The 19772-nt window shown below is 37.4% G+C and overlaps 1 protein-coding gene across 12 annotated transcripts in view; it reads right to left on the bottom strand.

Annotated features, from left to right (window-relative positions):
* dtnb (dystrobrevin beta) overlaps window positions 1–19197 on the bottom strand; it is a 62160-nt gene extending 42963 nt beyond the window's left edge. For 6 of the 12 annotated variants that reach the window (XM_015392158.1, XM_015392146.1, XM_015392153.1 and 3 more), the window contains exons 1-10: window positions 19016–19197; window positions 15900–15946; window positions 15258–15380; window positions 14794–14874; window positions 14478–14691; window positions 8387–8472; window positions 7977–8131; window positions 7785–7890; window positions 4806–4972; window positions 1360–1484 (exon numbers count right to left, since the gene is read on the bottom strand). In XM_015392158.1, the coding sequence (XP_015247644.1) occupies window positions 1360–1484; window positions 4806–4972; window positions 7785–7890; window positions 7977–8131; window positions 8387–8472; window positions 14478–14691; window positions 14794–14874; window positions 15258–15351 (1028 nt within the window). In that variant the 5' untranslated portion in view covers window positions 15352–15380; window positions 15900–15946; window positions 19016–19197. Of the gene's footprint in view, window positions 1–1359; window positions 1485–4805; window positions 4973–7784; window positions 7891–7976; window positions 8132–8386; window positions 8473–14477; window positions 14692–14793; window positions 14875–15257; window positions 15381–15899; window positions 15947–18861; window positions 18945–19015 lie in introns of those variants that run through there. The other 6 variants (XM_015392149.1, XM_015392152.1, XM_015392151.1 and 3 more) reach the window with 5 other exon arrangements.
* Between the last annotated feature and the right edge of the window lie 575 nt (window positions 19198–19772).

The following is a 19772-nucleotide window of genomic DNA, read 5'->3' as shown; positions in this document are numbered from 1 at the left end:
GAGTCCCGGCCTGTTGACCTTAGCTGCATGCCTTCCCCCACTCTATAATCCCACTTTCTGTCTGCCTACTTTCAAAAATAAAGATTTTTGATCAAAAAAATAAATCAGAAAAAAACAGCGACACATAAACTGAAGAAGAATCAAGAGTATTTCCACAGGCTCTCTATCTAAATTCTAAATTCTAAGAGAAATGCATCCGTCTTCTAAAACACAAACACTAAACAAGAAAAGACCAGAATGGACGCTGAGGGCATCAGTTGGATATCATCCAATTTCCTCCACAAGACATTTTTTTTTGTATTTTCATTGCTATTAATCTTCTGCAGTGATGTGATTTCATGCTACACAGCCTACATTGCACAACCTAATCCAGCCGTCGTGTCTCCATGTAGTAAAAAAACACCCGGATCGGCAGTTTCTCTGTATGAAGTGATGAATTATGAATTGATGCAATTCTCATCTCTGTCTTAAACGAATACATTCTGACAAAGTGTAGAAAAATAAAAGACACTGCCAGGGGGAGGAATAGATGTGAGAGCTGATTCGCAGCTAATGGGATCCAACATGCATTGAAAAAAAATTAAAAGAAAAAAATGTACCCTTCAGTCTGTTTTTACCTGGCATTTGCTGAGCTACAACTCTCCTGCTTAACTGCAATCTCTCTATCAATTACTCCCTGACACTTGCCTAAAGCAGAGGCATAAACAGACGGCTCAGATTCATTGTTGTGAAAGGGATATTAAAAAAAAGGATTACGAAATAAGAAGCATGTCGAAAACCCGGATCAGAAAGTTGAGCTATTTCTGGTTTGTACAGCGACTAATCCATCATGTCTTTACAGTTATAACCTCTAACTTTCTTTTTGTGGAAACCACAGGGCTGCAGGGAAAATAGTACAGACGAAAAAAATGACTGAGAACCCAGCGGTATACACTATGTGGATGAGATGCAGCAGTGGAACTGATTGTGGAAACCATATAATTTTTCAACTTCCATGTAAACGAGTGTGCAGAGTTTAAGACAGCGGCAGAATATAATGCATTTCCTATAATGACTTCCAGGAGCCCCAAAGCTGGGAATGTGAGATTGATGGCACCGTCCTGGTTTCATTGCCAACAGATTGATGAGGATGACTGAGCTCTTCACGGCTGCAGCCCCTCAGCCTGCGTAGTATATCACATTTCTCTGTTAACAAATAATCTGGGACTAGACACCTCAATGAGACAGCTCGCCATTGCTCACGTGATGACCGCATGATGGAAGCTGTGACATGATGGGAATGGACTACAGAACATAAGAACATTGAACCATATTTCCCAGTTAATCAACACATGATAACTGGTGGAGAACAGCCCTTACACTGTATGGGTGAGCTCCTGAGGTCTCTCGGCTTGCTCCGGGAACACGGGGTGTGGCGGCTCTCCGATGGGGACGCAGCCCAATGATTTACTGATTGCGTGGCTCAGCTTTTTGGCTGGAGACTTCTGTGAAAGTGAGGAGAAAAAAAAAACAGCATCAGTCACCTCTCACCTATTGCACCAACTTGAAATGTTTCAGAATTCAATGAAAAGGCGGGATATGTCTGCTCTGTCAAATACATGGATTAGCCGTGGTTTCTGCAAACATAATGAAGACCTAAGCAACATATTTTAGTAGAATTAACCTCCTTAAACTACACTTTTTTTCCCTTTAAAGGCTGACATAATATCACACATTGGCATTTTATTTTCATAGAACTACATGTTAAACTTTGTTCCATTCTTCTCACAGAATCGGCAAAACTAAAACACCTTTACAGCTCTGCTAATGCATTTTATAGGTGAGATCAGTTCTTAGTGATTCTTAATGACACCATACTTTAGAAGGGAATAAAATACTTCAGATTTATTTCATTCTTATCAAACAATACACGTTTCCAAATATCTAATGCCACTTGCTACTTGTAATTTTGCTTTTTACATGCTTTTAAATAGATGCTTCCTTAGTCTTATAGCTCATATCACTACAGAGTTTGCTTCATTATAGTTACTGCCAATCTTTCCAGCTTCTGCCAACATAGTCTAATGAGAACATTTTGCAGTCCTTTACATTCATCTCTAAAACTCAGAATCTCCTTCATCCATGATATGCTTCCTGCCTTCCTATTATGTGTATAATTATGCATATATGACCCTTTGAACTGATAAATCTGCCACCTTTAGGCATCTGGAAATTGTTCCCAGGAATGAAGCAGACCTGTGGCGGTCCAGCATGCAGATGACATCCCTAACTAAATCAGTGTGAATAAGGTGTTATCTGATATCCACAGGTGTGGTTCACTTACATGTGATGAATGACATCATCATCACCTCCGCTTTTTTGATATAACAGACTATTTATAAAAAAAATCCTAAAAGCCCTTCTTTTTATGGCATTATGATTATCTGACCCAGACTGATTTTCTCTCTTACTACAGTTTTTCCTATAAAAGACCAGCAGAGGGCAGCAAACGTAGGACAAAAATGTCCCTTTGCCTCTTCCTTAGAGTCTACTAAAGTGAATGTTTCCAAACATTGTCTGGGGTCGGAGTCTTTGGTTTGTGCATTTCTCAATACAGCTTGGAGATGATTTTCCAAATCATGCTCTTCTTTATTATAAAAAGTTAAATAAGGCAAAATTGCTCCTGCGCTCTACTAGTTACCTGATAAGTTATACATTTAAAAATCTGATTTGCATCTCATTTGTTGGATTCAAACAAATCCTGCCAAAGACATATATATTTCTGTTGAGGCTCAAAAACAGGAGTTCAGCTTCCTAATGAAAAATATTAATGCCAGTGTAAATTATGATGAGCATAATTAAAAATATAGATATTACTAATGCAAAACTACAACACATAAAAGAGGATTTGATGATCAAACCAGTGGTTAAATGGTATAATGGTTATAAACCCAGCAGGTACCACGTGATTACCAGTTGTACCATAAGGGCGATATTATGAAATGTAACTTTTTGGGTTCTTTTGTAATCTTCAGTATTACTTCCTTTGTTGCACTATGAGTTAAATTTAATATGCCAACAAACAGACATAAACTTTAAACCTTTTATAAGAACTTTTATATGTTTAAGTGAATATTTATTGGTATGAAAAGCTGCTGTAATCATTCTATATATGTTGAAGTTTAAAAAACCAAATTTTTTTTGTGGTTTTTAATTTTTAAAAAAAAAAAAAAAATCAAAGAAATTTTGTAAAACATCAAGTCCTCAATTGTTAAAATCTCCCTTAATCACCTGTTTTATTTGCTGACTTTGATAAAAAGAATCAAAAAGGTAGAACTGAGCTAATTGTGGGAAAGTATCACCATCATGTACTCTTTTTTTCCCCATACTTTATGATTAGCTGAGCAGCTGGACAGGTAAGTTCCTTGCTCTATACATAATGCATCAGTGGAATCGTGGTGTTAAATAATTATTATCTGAATTATTCAAGAAATATTAGTATGTTATCAGTAGTAGCCACTTTAAACCCTTGGCATGCTGATCACGATGGGGTTGTTTCTATGAAGTTACATATGTGAATAAATTCAGTAAAGTAGATGTATTTCTACTCTGAGATCATTTTTACGGCACCAGTGGCTTGTTTTTTTGTATAGTGGGCTGACAGGGAAGGGGCGGCGAGAGAGGGGGACAGAAATAGTGCAAAGGCCTGCAGGTTGGATTCCAACACGGGTCGGCCACATCGAGGACTAAAGGCTCCGTACATGGGTCATGGAAACTAACCACTGCACCACAATATATGTAATCAAGATACGTAATTAATCAGAACCAACATTTAAACTGTATTATTTTTAGTATGTTGTACATATGTTCTTTTTTTTATTAGTTTTTTTAATTGAATTAGTTAGTAATTGACACTTTTTATTATTATGAACTGATGTATTCTGTGTAGTTTGGGGTCATTTTATTGATTATACCTCATCTTAAAACTTTTCAGAGTCAGATTTATCACATCTGTAGTCCTAAAACACTTCCATTCAACTTATTGCATATTTTCTTTGTCCAATAACTGTATTCTGGTCCTGTCTGTTCATCTGAAAAGCTTACGTTTCTGGCAGTGAAATAGGCAACCTGGATTTTAAAAAAATAATACATTGCCTTTAAAAAACGATTTTACAATAAATTGTTTTGACACTGAAATGAAAAATGACCATGCACATTGAGGCACTTTGATGGAGGGATGCAAACAGGATTGGATGTTCTATATAAACATGTTCTATAGAGGGAGAGAGGCAGCCTGTTACTCTCTCACAGTAGAAAACTGGCTAAAACCAAACAGTGTAGGAGAGGTGGGAGAAAGATGAATCCAAATGAGACTTTTTTAGTTTGCAGGACCACATCCATTACTGAAGGATTCACAAATCCTAGAACAAGCGGCACAAATCGTTTTGGCATATCAGTAGCAGTGTTTTGTGTCTAATACTTTCAATCATGTCATTCCAGTCCTGAAGCTACCCGTATGTTATTCTTTCCAGTGGAATTGGAAATGGATTCGGGATCTAGGGTAATATCACTTCCCTGCTTTCAATTTATGACATCATGATTGAGCTTTTAGGACAGGCGGTAACACAGCGACTCCAATCAATACTATTTCATTTTCAAAATAACTAAACCTCATAAAAACCCCCAAAGATTGTTTTGAAAAATCATTAACCTTACTAAGACGACAGCTCTGTCATAAAATCACCCCTCAAGTCTTCGAGAGGTATTGACTTTTAAAATGTGCAGAGATGGCAGAAACATAATGCGATCAAAGAGCGTTTCCTTACCCAAGACGAGTGCTCCTTCATTTGGTGTTGGTTACTATGGGGGCCGTTAGCGTGGCCGCGCCAGAAGCAGCTCTGACAAAGCTGGTAGCCATGGCACTGTTGGCACCGGTACCGAAAACCCATCATGCTCTCACTCCGGCAATAAGAACATTCTACCGGATGGAAGACTGGGGGGAAAAAATCTGGTTACAACACCTTTATTTTTATTCTAACCGTTCCTATTGAGATATTACATAAATTCTGATAACTGGTGAAGTATTGTGTATTTTTTATTGTATTAATAAATTCAAACAGACTGCCAATACAAATAACAGATAGATTGGTGGTTTTAATTTAAGATTGGTTAGTAGAAGGATTAAATTCAGGGAACACTCAAAACAAAACAAAAAATAGTTACATTAAAGTTGATTTTTATTAAAATATCATTAAGATAAAAACATATCTTATGTTTTCCAGGGGCTTCAGATGTTTCTTGTAAATGTTTACTCGGTTTCCAAACGTCTCAGGCAGGTTTTTAACCCCGCTCCTTTTTACAGAGACGTTGTTCCCAAAGCCCCAGCTTGAGGACTCAGCTAAATCATCTTCAGTGTTTTAGCTGAGGAAAAAGGGACTCTCTCCTATGTGTTATGGTGCATTGCCCAATCCAGTGGCTACTGATCAGATGAGGCATATTTTCTATTCTTGGAAGAAACAGCAACAAAACATAATAGTTCTATTTCCATGCTTGTCTTTGGATTTTAAAGGTTATACTGTTCTTAGAACAGTTTCTCTTCTCCATGGAGCATCAGCTGTGCTCACCCGTTTATTTGGCCTCTACACTGCAAAAAATGGAAATCTAAATAAGTAATTTTTGCTCAAATTAAGTGCATTTTTTCTTGAATTGAGGAGGTAAGCGAGACACTTTGCCAATGGAACAAGACAATTTACATTTAAAATAAGAAAAAAAACTATTGCTTTGTCTTATTTCAAGTGTATATTATCTAATTATCTTATTTTAGGAGTAAAAATACTCATTCCATTGGCAGATCATCTTATTTACCTGCTCAAATTAAGGGTAAATACACTTAATTTAAGACATTTTTTACTTATTTCTAGATGTTTTTTGCAGTGTATAGCAGACTTACACTTTTAGTGTTCGTGTTTATTTTGTGATAAGCGCCAAACTGCCTTGTCACCAAGCATCCTGCTGATTTTTTTGTTCTCATTTCAGTTTTCTGTATATCTATCTAGTCTTTAGATTGCACTTTGGTCTTGCTAGTTTAAGTTTGTGATCCATTTTATTTGGTTTACTACCTCTTTTTATGATGATTTTATCTTTAATTGCTTTTTTCTGCTTTTATTTTCCTTCTAAAGTAGTTTTTATTGTCTTTGCACTGAATTGTGCTTTATAAATAAACTTGCCTCGCTGTTTTAATGGTTGTGGAGAGGTCAGAATGCAAGAAAAATGTGCTGTGGGTTATTTCATGCAATCTTAGAATGATTCATTATGTTATTTATGTTTATGGCATTTAGCCACATATCCTGTTGACATTATTGCCGGTTTTAAAAAGGTAAAATTACCTTTTTTTCCTAAGTAAAAGTCATATTTTACTTAATGCACGCTAAAAACACCATGATGGTGGTGGCAGCATTATGCTGTGGGGATATTTTTTTTTCTGTAAGCATTAGGAAACTGTTCCCTGTTAAATGAAAGATGAATGAAGCTAATCTTATGGAAGACCAAGCGGGATAATCTCCTCCTTCGATAAAGACAGCAAACCCAAACATGATGCCAGAGTTGAATTGGTTAAGGTAACTAGATCCTAGAACTGCCTTCGCGCCATCAAAAAATAAAAAAGATCACATGTTCAAAGGCGTAATTGCGTGCTCTTATACAGACTATTTAAACTCATTATCAATAAAATAGTCCTGTTTTTATTTACTTTAAAAACGTAATGCCACTGTTTTCTTAATTTCTTCTGTTCAGGATTTAGATCTGAGATTTCAGCACCTGCTACTCTGTTGTTTTACTGTGACGAGTTTAATTCTCAAACATGAATAACGAACTGAATAATGGAATCAGTCTAAACCTAGTACTAGCTTAGGCTTGGTCTATGACAAGCCTTCACTTTTCATCATTTTCAGGGAACATTTCCTCTTAGTCTGAAAAAGCTGTGCTTTATTATATGTCCAGAGTTTAGGAGCTTTCTTCATACTCACCGTAAAAACATATACCGGCCTACATGTTGGAAGTGATTCATTAATTCCCTGCAATGTGGTGACCTGTTTAGACTGCCTCTTACTTCTTAGATGGCATGGGAAGATGATTTAAACCAGTATTTCTACGCACACTTAAAGACACCACATCTCTGGATTTATAATGCATCCTGTTAATACTGCCCATAATGAACATAATAATTCAGGATATTGCCCCTGCATTTTGGTCTTAAGTAAAAAGTAATAACTCCAAGAAAGTGTCTGATGCAGGTATTAAAATATAGTTTTATTAATTATCTCATATTTTCCTAATTCCACAAAAGCACTTGGTAAAATGCAGGAGCCGCTTTCAATCTTTAATTTTCCCTTTGATCATAAAATACTAAGAGAGTCATTATTTGCACAGTTTTTTCTATTTTAGATTTAGTTTTGTAAAACATTTACTGACAGTATGAGTTGTTGTTTTATTGGTTATAATCATATGTCTGATGACAGAAAATGAGAATAAATCCTACAAACAGAGTCTCACATTTAATCAGACCTCAGATTTTATGAAAGTGATCTGATATGAAAGTGATTTCAGAATTTAGGCCATAATATAATCAAACTTCCCTAATAGGAGAGACTGTTTCACCTTTTGCACACACATCACAATTTTTTTTACAATTAACTGTTGGCATCCAAAAACCTCTAATGCTTCAAGTATTTTTGTGGTGTACCTTTTTAAAAATGTTTTACTTTATTTTTTTACTCTGTGAGCAGATATAGACTTTTCTGCCTTACCATTTTCAACATTAGCAAGTCGGTGCATGAGTGGTAACCACACAAGACACTGAGGAGGAGGATCAGCCATCAACACATCCAGAAATGTGTTCAACATGATCTTCTTCTGGAGGCAAACAAAAAAAACATGTATTCAATTCTACACAGAAGCAGAAATGAAAAGATTAAGGATGTTGTTATCGCTCGCCCTACCTGCTGAGGGAAGCACATCCGCACTGCGTGCTCCGTGTAGCCAAAGGACGGGCCCTCAAATACTGCTGTGGGAAGCTTCAACACCTCTCGGAGGAACTGATCGAACTTTGCGAACACCATGACTCCACTTGAATCAGAGATCTGTGAGAAAATATCTGAGGAACATGCAGTTGATTTACTTCATTGTTGGAAAAAGCAACAAAAACATAAAAAAAAAATGTTTTTTCATATTTATGTTGCATGATCTCTGTTGCATTCAAATAATAAAGAAAACGTATATGGCTTGAGAGTGCCCCTCTGTGTTTAAATAAAGAAACTGCATGGGGACATGAGTGTAGAAGAAAGCTATCTAAAACATCAAGCAGATAAACTGTGTATCCTTTAACTATAGTGGGTGAGATCATGCTTACAGCGCAGCTTGTCGACGATTTTTCCTCCACACATTGTTGCCAGCATGGCTTTCATTGAGAAAACGGTCAGCTTCCCATGACTTTCGCTGTATTTTGGAAAGAAAGCGGACATTATGAATACATTAAACTGATTTTGTGAGACAAAAAATAAAATAAAACACTGAAAGAAAAACAATATGTGGTTGATTCAAAAAGATTTAGTTCTAGTTGAAACAGCTTCTTGGGTTATGCCAAAAAGGTGTTTGAACATACAGTAACGCCTGGAACGTCACATTTTGCAGAAATAACGGAGTAGATCATCTCACAAAACATGTAAAATTAATATTTAAAGTAATTTGAAAAAGAAAATTGATCATCATGATGCGCATTACATTTTGTGGTGGAAAAAAAAAAGAAAAAAAAATGTTGAAAAGTGTTTAATACAGTGTTGTGAAAATGTATTTGCTGCTAAAAATATTCTACTTCTCACACTTGAAGGTTTAAGTCATGAGCGTAATTCTGAATTTCAGGCAAAGATAACTTGGGTAAACACAAACCACTCAAATATTGATTTCTCTAAGGGGGAAGAAATCCAAAACCAGCCTGGCCTCTAAACCTTATGACCGGCTTTCTCACCCTTGGCAGCATAAAGCATGGAGTTAAGTTCAGACTTTGACTAGGACACTCTTAAAGCTTAATAATGCTGTTTTTGGGTCAGTTAGTGTTATACTACAGTAGCTGCTGTACTTGGAATTGTTGTCCTGCTGCATGACCCAAATGTGCTTGAGCTTATTAAGTTCAAAAACTGTTGGCTGAACCACTAAAGAGCAGAATTAAATGTTTTCATTAAATGAAAACACTGTGTTTGCATTAAATTAGCTCTCACCTCCAAAAACATTTTCATTTTTATCTCTGCAGTCTGAGGAATGTAAAAAAAGTCTTTGGGGTTTTGGTTTTGGATCTCTGTTTCTCTGTAATGCCATTGTTGCACAGTCTCATTTTATTATTTGAATCATAAACACGGAGTCTAGTGTAGGCAGATGTTAGTCCTTCAGTGCATCCGTGTATTCTTATTAGGCCTACCAATCCTGGGAAGGTTCATCGCTCTTCTAGGTTTTCTCCATGTGTGAATAATGATTCTTACATCGACTCGCTGGAGTTCCAAACATTATAAATAGTTTTGTAACCATTTCCTGGCAGACAGAAGTGGATTTTATTTCCTGTATTTCGATGGATGGAGGTATGATGTTTAAATTTTTGGTATCTTTTAGCCTACTTCCTGCTGTCAGACTCTTCAAGTCTGGACGTAATCAGGGCTGGATGGGTCAACTAAAACTAGCGCTGCAACTAACGATTATTTTGCAAATCGATTAATCTGTTAGTTATTTTTTCGATTAATAATCGGATAACAAACAATAACATAACTTAAAGAAGACTTTTTGCTAAATGAAAACAGGTGAAATTAAACTTTTCTACTTGAGGAGTTCTGGATGGAGCATATTAACAGACGAAAAAGATTTTTATCATAAATGCAGAATGTTTACATATTTTTCTTACAATTTTGGTATAATTGCTGCTGCAGGTGGGTTCGTCTTTCAGCTAAAGGCATGTTTTAGAGTCTCTATACTTCAGTTAATGTTTAATCAATCACTGAATTAGTTGAAGATTATTACAATGATCAATTAATCATGATTAATCCGATTAAATGTTTCATCCCTAACAAAAATAACTAAAAATGTGGTTAGACGTAATTCATTTTACAAACTTAGAATGCGTAATTACTTCTTTACAAAAGGTGAGGCTACTCTCTCTTCATAAATAAAATAATAATTTCTAAGCTGACTCCAATGCTTTACTTCTTCTTCATCTTAAACATGAGTCAAATTAGCAAAAAGAGTATTGTAAGGGGAAAGTAGTTGGGTGGGTATAAAGTCGCTTATTTCAGTTGCCATTTTTCTAAATATATATTTAGTTTACCCAACAGAGCCTCCAGTTTATTTGCTTTTGCTTGGGTCTAGAGGTATCACAGAGCGCGATAGTGCTGCTGCCTAATTTAGATTGGACATAAGGGATGGATAATGAAGCTGCTTCCTGTAAACGCAGCCATTATCTCAAAGTTTCCCAGATATGCAGCAGCATAATTAGTAATGGAGCGGGACTAGAATGGCTTCACAGATAAAAGTAAACCAACTAAATGGGTCCAGGAATAGGGAGGGCAAGCAGCCAATCAAATAAACAGGTTAACTCATGATAGAGAACCTTATTAGCCAAAGATGAATGTCTCTGCTCCGCACAGTGGATTCAGTGCTTCTGGCAGACTAGCAACAGGGACAGATTTCAATATAAAGGGGTGATTTAGCTGATAGAATCATCTTTCTAAAAGTTGTTTAAAAACCTTTTTTTTTTTTGGGATCAGAGTATTTGGTTGGTAAATTTAATGGATTTTAGAAATGTTATCTCAAAATCTTGAGAATTGAGGGCAGGACTGCATTTTTTTTTAAAGCTTAGTTTCTTGGAAAATGTTCCCAAATGTGTTTTTTTTATATATATGTTGGAGCAAAAACAAGGTAGAACTAATCAACATAGTTTATAATAAAGGCTGTGAAAAAGGATGGGTTTAATAGTTTAAAAAAATTTGACTATCTGCATCATTATTTTGCACTACAAACATGAGACAACTTTTATAAACCTTTTAAATAGGACACAACTCAAATGTATTTTAACTGCATTTTGCACCATATTAATTTTTGCACTGCTCTGAACTTTTTCATATCAATGCCCTTTTGCACCACTATTTAAACTTTCTTAAACATTGTGTACATTCTGATGTTGTTTATCTCACTCCAACTGCAATCTCATTACACTTTCGTAAGCTGTATGCAATGAAATTTCGTTTTATATACACTCTGTGCATGCAAAAGGACAATAAAGTTTGTCTGAGTCTCTATGGTTTTAAATGAGTGACTGATTTTTATATTGTTTTCATAAATATAAAGATAATTAACACACTGTTTCTCCTTAATAAGCAGTTTGCTTCTTCTAATGTTTTTTTTTTCTTTGCTACTAAATCTTTAAAAAGTAAATAATTATTTTAAATTCTATTTTTTTTTTTAGCTATCCCCACAAATTAACATATGATTTAAGTCTGTAGCCTTGGAAAAGGGTTGATTGTTTTCAGCATTTCTGTGTTGATTTGGTTGCATGTTTTTGATAACAAGTTTTGCTTTTTTTTTGCTTTTTATTTAAGCTCCCTTTTTTAAGGAGTCCCTCAGACACATCCCCATAGCATCACAGATCCTCCACCATACTTAGCAGGTGGAATGATGTCATAATGGGAGGGTTTGCTGCTGAAAAGCTCAATTGTATTCTCATCTAAACACAGCATATGGTCCTAGTCAAAATCCAAATGGAGCTGCGGTAATACATGTTAACATTTGGATTGTGTCTAAATATAAGGATTGGACTTTTATGTGTCACTATGGAACTTTAAATCGGAGACCAGACAATCACATGTGGAGTTCCTCATGAATCCATCCTGGGGCCTCTCCTACTCAATTTATTTATTAATAAATTGAGTAAATAACAATCAACACAATCATTAACCATAACTATGCAGACGACACACAGCTTTATATCACAATATCACCAGGTGACTATGAACCCGTGAGAAACAGATGGATAAAAACAAAACTAAGGTAATAATTTTCAGACCAAAGGAGGAGAGATCCAGAGCTAGCTTACAGGTTTAGCTACTATAGCTAGAAACCACTGATTATGACGGAAATCTTGGTGTCATGATGGATTCAGACCTGAACCTTCAGATGCACATAAAGACAGTTACCAGGTCAGCCTTTCATCACCTAAAGATCATTTCCAGGATTAAAGGACTCATGTCTTATCAGGATCAAGAAAAAAATCATCAATGCATTTATCTTTAGTACAACTGATTACTGCAATAGGTTTGCCTATAAATTCCATCAGACAGCTGCAGCTGATCCAACATGCTGCTGCCTGTGTTCTCACTAGAACCAAAAAAGTAGAACACATCAGCCTGGGTCTAAAGTCCTTACATTGGCTCACTCAGAGAACAGACTTCTGTTAATCTATAAATCACTGAATGTATCAGCGCCTCTATACATAAAATATCTGTTGTCGGTTATCAGCCTGCCAGAGCAGTCAGGTCTTCTAGTTCAAGCCCACTCTGTACACCCAAAACACGAATCAAACATCAGTTCCTATGCTCCACTTTTCTGGAGCAAACTCCCTGCAGACTGTAAAAGTGCTGAAAGCCTTTTAGGTTATTTTAAGTCAAAGTTTTAAAAATCATTTGTTTAGAACTGCCTTTGACTGTTGAAATTAAACTGCTGAGGTATCATTAGTTCAAGGTTGTGGTTCAACTGATTTAGGCCCCCGTCCACACGAAGTCAAAACGAACACGAAACGCTAATATTTTCCAGAACGTTTGTCGTAAAGACGGAGACGTAAAATAAATGTGATCGTCCACACGAATGCATGAAAACGCTGCAAAATGTATGCCAGGCCTGTAAGTGGCGCTGTGGTGCCAAAGCAAAAATAAGCGACGAAATGTTGGGCATGCGCACTAATATTTATACATGGTTGCCCTGCGGGTCTATGTTCGTGGTTCAGTCAAATTCAGGTGCTGAACTATGTGGTCGATATTGCTCTGTTCTTCCTGGAGATATTCCAGAAGAAGAAGATTCTGTTGTAAGCCCAACAGCAGGGTGAGTAGCATGAGCAGCAACCATTCAACACAGTATGGCGCCATTGTTGTTGTGATACTGTGTCGCGCATGCGTGTTTAGAGGCGACGCTATGACGCATGCGTGTAAGAAAAAAAATGCGGCTAGAGCTTAAAGATGGAAACGCGAAAACGGCGTTTAAAATTCTTCCCACTCTGAAGGCTGAATAAAAAAAAGATCGTTTACAGACCCCCGAAACGCCGGCTTCGTATGGATGAGAGGCTGGTTTGGTGAAAAATTTGTCCGTTTAGGCCAGGGTTTGACTTCGTGTGGACGGGGCCTTACTCGTTTTAAAAAAATATTTTCGTTTATTCTGCTTTTATTTTCTTCATTTTATATTATCTAACTAATGTAAAGCACTTTGAATTGTTCATGTACTGTATTGTTCTATAGAAATAAACCTCAAAAGTGACGTCAAATCTTTGATGGGTATGAATTTCCCTTTTCTCCTCTCTACTGTTCAAGTTAAACGTGACATTAAAAAAAGGAGATAAATTGTAATCATTTTTTCTAATGATATAATCTGATTTTTTTTTATCCAAATGAACAATTTTTTTAAGTTAGTGAACCTTGGGGCCTATATCTTTCGTAATCATCTTTTTTGGACTTCTAATGAGTTATAATGCTATACCTTCACCAAAATTGGACCCAAAATTGTATTTTGCTTGATTCATGTACGTCTGAGTAGCCCTCCTGAATCCTACTCTCTGAGCAGCTGTCCTTTCCTGTCCTGGAATATAAGTAGCCATCAACGTTCTACCCAGAGCAGTAATTCCAACCCCCTACAGAAAGCACCTAGATTGTTCCTGCCATTCCTTACCAGTAAACAAAATGCTACATTTTTAATCAGCAGGTGGTGTTTTGAGGCAGCGCACACGATCATTTCTGCTTAAGTTGAAACAAACCCTCACCCTTTTAGCCTCTGATCTGCACAGTGACAGCAACTGCTCTGTTGTAGCTAATGTCTAAGTGATGAAAAAGTGATTTTTGGCTTTAGGAGGCTCCAGACTTTGCTCCGTCTTCCCAGAGAACAGCTTCACAGCCAGAAATGGAGTGATACGGTGATGTCATATAGCGGGTGGCGCTCAAATAGAGATGCATTATCTCATTGAAGGCAAGTGTCTTTCTTTCAGGTGGGAAAATAGCATAAAAAACTACTAATAATTCATTACATGAATACTTTGTAATGCCAAAGGCAATATTTTATCATATATGATATTTAGGATTTTTTACACATCTGTACAAGGTTTGCTGATAAATGTCTGGTATTGTATATGACATTAAAAGCTTTCTCGACTCATTATCCGGTATAGTGGTTTTGTATCAGTCCTGTGCCGACCGCTTGTCCCAAACCTGTCATAGGTAGCCACCATGAAGTTCAACAGCAACCCGATGGACTGCTCCACATTGATCTGGTGGGTGGTGGGCAGCCGCTTGTTGAGTTGGTAATAGATGGAAGACAGGATTGTCTCCAGCCGTGACACACTGATCTCAGCGTTGTGGTCCAGCGTGTTGAGCCCGTTGTCTCTGAAAGCTTCGATCATGTTCCAGACATCCACCAGATGGACTGTGAAAAGGGAGGGAGGGAGAGACTCATCATCAGAACATGAATTCATGGCTGGCATCTTCATAAAATGTCCTCAGAGATCAAATTTGGAAAGGAACTTACGATTGCATCTCTTTTGGACAAACCGGAGTTTGCAGGCAGTCCTATAAGTTGATAATCTGATTACATCAAAGTTTTGCGCTCCTGAAAAACAAAGCCATAATAATAATAAAAAAAAAAAGAAAAACACAACATAGAGACCAATTTGTGATAAAACATTCTTTTATTGCTCCCCATTATAAGACAGATAATTAATGAGGCTTGTTTAGACGGTAAAAGTAAAAGAACCTGAATTGTGCCAAAAATAGCCCTGCATCAGTAGTAATGTCTCTAATAGCTTCACAAAAACACATTATTGGTGATTTATAATGTTACAAACTGCTATTAGCTGCCTTTTTTCAGGGTATACTTTCACAATAAAAGCATAACACTATTCCAGTTCTAAACAGGGTTATGCAGGCACATTTAAACATTATGAGAGAGCACACCGCTAGTCAAACAGTTCTACATGAGCTGACTTCACTCACTCATTTCCATGAAGAGCTGTCTCTTCTCGACCATGGCCTTGCCTCGTTTACTGCCTTCTTCGATCATCCTGTGGCCCATCAAACACCAGAGCATGCAGCACTTAAAGTTCAGCCAGCAGCACCCTATTAATGTAGTCACTTTTAAATGAATGAAGTTCTCTGATATGATCCAATACAAATACAACAGAAACTGAGTCTTAGGAAAAATATCTTCCTGCTTCTTGAACCGAAGAGTCTCGCCGACAAAGGAGTGCCTAACGGTGTCCAAGATGTACAACAAATAGAAATCTAATCTCCTTGCCTTTCAATGACAAAGACTATATTTGTGAACTACAGTAAGACTTGTTCACAAATTCACCCCCTTGATTAGTGAATATCTGGTTACTATGGCCCTCTTTGCTGCTTTCAATTTTATGCCCTTTTTATTTTTTAATCTGATTTTTACTGGAAAGTGCATTTAACATTACAATCTGAGGGTGTGGGGGGGTTTTGTGGAGGACGGTGAGTTATTATTATGTGACTGCATTTCATGGTAGAATCCATACGAACAATAAAACTGATTGGAAAGCTGAAATCATCCTAATTATAATGATTTTGGCATCTTTTCAGTGTGTCTGAACTCGACAGTTCTAAGGTGCTTACCTGCTTCTGATTAGATATCACCCAAAGTGATGCCCTGAAGGTCGAACCTAGGAAGGAAGGACAGCGAAATCTTAGTGAAGGGGTCTTTTTTTAAGTTGATCTTAGTTTCAGGCTCTCAATTTTTCCCCTAATGTAGTTTTGCATAAAAAAAAAAAGAAAAGTAATTAAAATATTCCTTTCTTCTTCTTCTCTTCAAAGACTTTATTAACTCCCAGTCTGGGCTGTTGTTTCTCCTCTCTGCTTATGTAGAGATATGGGCACACAACCTTAGGAGCCATCCAGGGCCTGTGGTCTACACAAATGATAATTCTCCATGACATCGCGCTCAGCAACGCCTGCATCCTGTGGGCTGATGACAACAACAGAGCTGCAGAGGAACTATTAAATGATGATGGACAAAGAGCACATTAAGGCCGGCCAATGAGCGATGAGCGCTGGGTGTCCCTGGGAAAACGTCAGACCACATGTTTGTTCTGTGCACCCTAGGCGTGGGTCACATGAATGTTAGTGAGGAGGTGATAGTCAGCTGAGCTGCTTAAAGATCCTAAGGTCCTGCAAGCTAAAAATTCATATTTTGCTTTTGTGTGCTATAAAGCAAAAACCTTTGCTCACTCAAATACATCAAGCTGGCAAATCAAACTTGGGTTGAACATTTTAGTTAGTTCCTTATGCAATGCCTTGCTAAAATATTCAAACTTGAATCTTTTCACAGCTTCTCACTCGATAATTCTACATATATATCCAGGTTTTAGATGATTAAGCAGGAAAATGAAGTGAATAATGTCAAGGTTGAAGGAAAATGGCTTTCAAAACTGAAAAAGTTTACCGCACTTTCTCAGGTTTGGTGTACTTTTTCTATTTTTCCCCCTCTACTCGAATACCCCTATATAATCTATAGTAAAAGGCTGCTGTTGGAGCTCCCTTGTGTCTTTTCTGATCTCATCATACAGTAAATACTATTTAAACGATTAATCTGTCGATTCTTTTTTAGATTAATCAGTTAACAATCAAATAGAAAGAATATTTTACACAGAATCTAAACCAAGTGAGGCTAAAACTGTGCGGTTTGAGGACTTCTGGATCGAGCATATTCAATGGACGGACAAGATTTTTCATCTTGAATGCAAAATCTTTATATATATATATATATATATATATATATATATATATATATATATATATATATATTATTTTTTTTTTTACAATTTTGGTATAATAAGTGCTCTGAGTGGGTTGCTCTTTGAGCCAAAGGCATGTTTTGAAGTACTCAAGTTAACGATTAATCGATTACTAAAATTGTTGCTGAACTACAGATGGTGGATGGAGAAGTTTGAAGTAAATTTAGTTTATAAAACAATGTTCCAGGCTTTGGACATCTATAGAGAACCAAAATGAAAGAGCATGGGACATCTGCAAACCTATAAAAACACAGGGCCTTTATATCTAATCGGAGAAGCAGCTAAGAGGGCAAGAGTGGCAAAAAGACAGTAAATGTAAGAAATTATTAGAATTTTGATTTGCGCTGTTTTCATAAGCCAGGTGGAGGACACAGCAACCAGGCAGAAGGAGCTCTGATAAGATAAACACAAATGTGGACTTTTAGGACTGCCTACTTGATGCTGCACATGGAGAAAATGTTTTATTGCACCCTGAAGCTAGAATCCCAACTATCTGACACGGTGGTGGTAGTATTAAGTTGTTGGAATGTTTCCGTTTGTTTCCTAGGACAGGGAGGCCAGCCTGACTTACAGAATCTGTAAGACGAAGTGAGAGACGTCAGAGTGGTGAGAAGGTTCCACTGTCAGGAGGACCACTCCGAACAAGTCAAAGTGCAGAACTGTATCAGGTAAAAATCAGAGGCAAGAATTGAAGATGTTGTTTTTTAGCGAATCTGAAAGCTAAAAGCTGGTAGAGACACGACTCAGGACGCCGCTGTACATCAGTAAAATGGGTTTTTTGTCAGTCTTTTCAGATCTTTAACAAATATAGTTAAAGCACCGTGTATTGTTTTTATTGCATTTAGCAATCACGCTCTAAAAATCAGAAAAATAAAATAAAATGGCTTTTTTTTGGGGTGTGTAACGTCAAAACAAATAAGCCTACTTACATTTTTAGGATGCATGACTCATTTTGCACACAGAACAGCCGATAGATTTAGTTACCAGAATATTTATTTAGATTTTGGTATCTGATGAATGTTTTCAGAATCAGCACCATTTATCCCATTAGGAGTAACGCCGCTTCTGCTCCAGCAACAAAGAAAACAGAGATATTTGAGAAAACGTTGCTGCCGAACAATAGTTGGAGAAGCAATCCTGATGAAAACTAAAGCTCTATTTGTAAATCAGAAGGAAAAAAAAGGGTTTTATTAAGAGACCAATGTGCACAAGTCAGCAGAACAGGATGTGATCAGTAGATTTCACTGGAGGACCATTCAGAGAACAGCATCCTCTGATCTGGAACAAGTTGTTAGTTTTCCCTTAGAATAAATTACAGACGTTTGAACAATGCCATTCACACTCTTGGGACGATTAAAATCCAAGTGAGGTAATTTAAGTGCACTTGAAATAAATTAGATAAAGCTTTAAGACTATGGTCAGGCCTATGAGGGTAGAGTGTAACCGCACCTTCAGCTTGGAGGTAATGACAACATCCTTTGAGGCGATTGAACAGAAGGACTCTTGCTTACTGCAGTACCTCCTGACCGCTCACATCTTTTATTTCTCCCTTTCTTGCCGCTTTTATTCCCACTCTGAGGGAATCACTCCAGGAGGACCATCAGTGCAGCCATGTTGCTGATTTAAATGCCTATTTAGGTTATTTTATTTCCGCAATGGGAATCGTGTCGTGATGATTTGATTTTTCTATCCCCTTCCCTTCCTTTTCTGGACAACAAAAACAGTGCAGATCTTGTCAAATCTCGCAGACCGCCTCGACATTAGTAAAGAGAGATGGCGTTTACCGGATGGAGCGCAGGCAGGTTGCGTTTAGAGCATCGTCACCGTTGGCAGAGAGGAGTCAGATTGGGAGGCTGAGCGGAGTGGTCCAGGGTGAATACGTTGGGGGAGGGAGGGAGGGAGGGAGATCTCCTCAGAGATCCACAGACGCATTCTCACCTCTGATAAATCCACCGGGGTTACAGCCGTCGGGATGCTGAGGAACCATTGGGACCTTCCGTCATCATGTTTCAGGCTCCTCTCCGGTTTCATTCGCCTCTCGGTTTGGTAACTACGGCTGAAGCCGCACGTCAGAACGCGCAGGCTGAGCCGCTCGGCATCAGCAGCGACCCAGCGGCAGGAGACGGGAGCGCAGCGAAGGAGATGCCATGCGCGAACCCCTGCTGCATTTTACGCATGTGCGCACGAACGTTTATGGCAAGCTGTCTGTGCAAATAATCAATGCAGCGGCGGTTCTGTCAGGGGCGGAGCTAGATGGGGGGTCAGGGGTTGCCATGGCCACAACAACATCAGCTACCATGATGCAGACGACACACAGCTTTACATCACCATGTCACCAGCCTGGTGGGAAAAGGGATGTACAAATAATCATCAAAATGGGCTTGCACTGATGAGCATCAACTAAGAGGTCTCAAATAAAATCTCATTTGATGATACCATCAACGAATTTGCCATTAGGAAGTCCAGACGAGTCAAATTTTAATGCTGCATCAATTTTGAAGGTGAATAGAAATACCTGAAACAACTGATAGATAGAACTACAAGAACTTCAAACTTTTAATTTTGTAATGGTATTCATAAAAGCACTTTTGTTTGTAGAGGGTTAATCCTTTCTTTAATCACTAATCAATGTCAGAAATCAGGGTAAATATATATATAGTATATATATATATATATATATATATATATATATATA

The sequence above is a fragment of the Cyprinodon variegatus genome, unplaced genomic scaffold, assembly GCF_000732505.1.
Source record: "Cyprinodon variegatus isolate N-32 unplaced genomic scaffold, C_variegatus-1.0 Scaffold576, whole genome shotgun sequence".
Classification (NCBI taxonomy): Eukaryota; Metazoa; Chordata; class Actinopteri; order Cyprinodontiformes; family Cyprinodontidae; genus Cyprinodon; species Cyprinodon variegatus.
The sequence above is the reverse complement of the archived record's forward strand: the minus strand, read 5'-3'. Positions and strand labels throughout refer to the sequence as shown.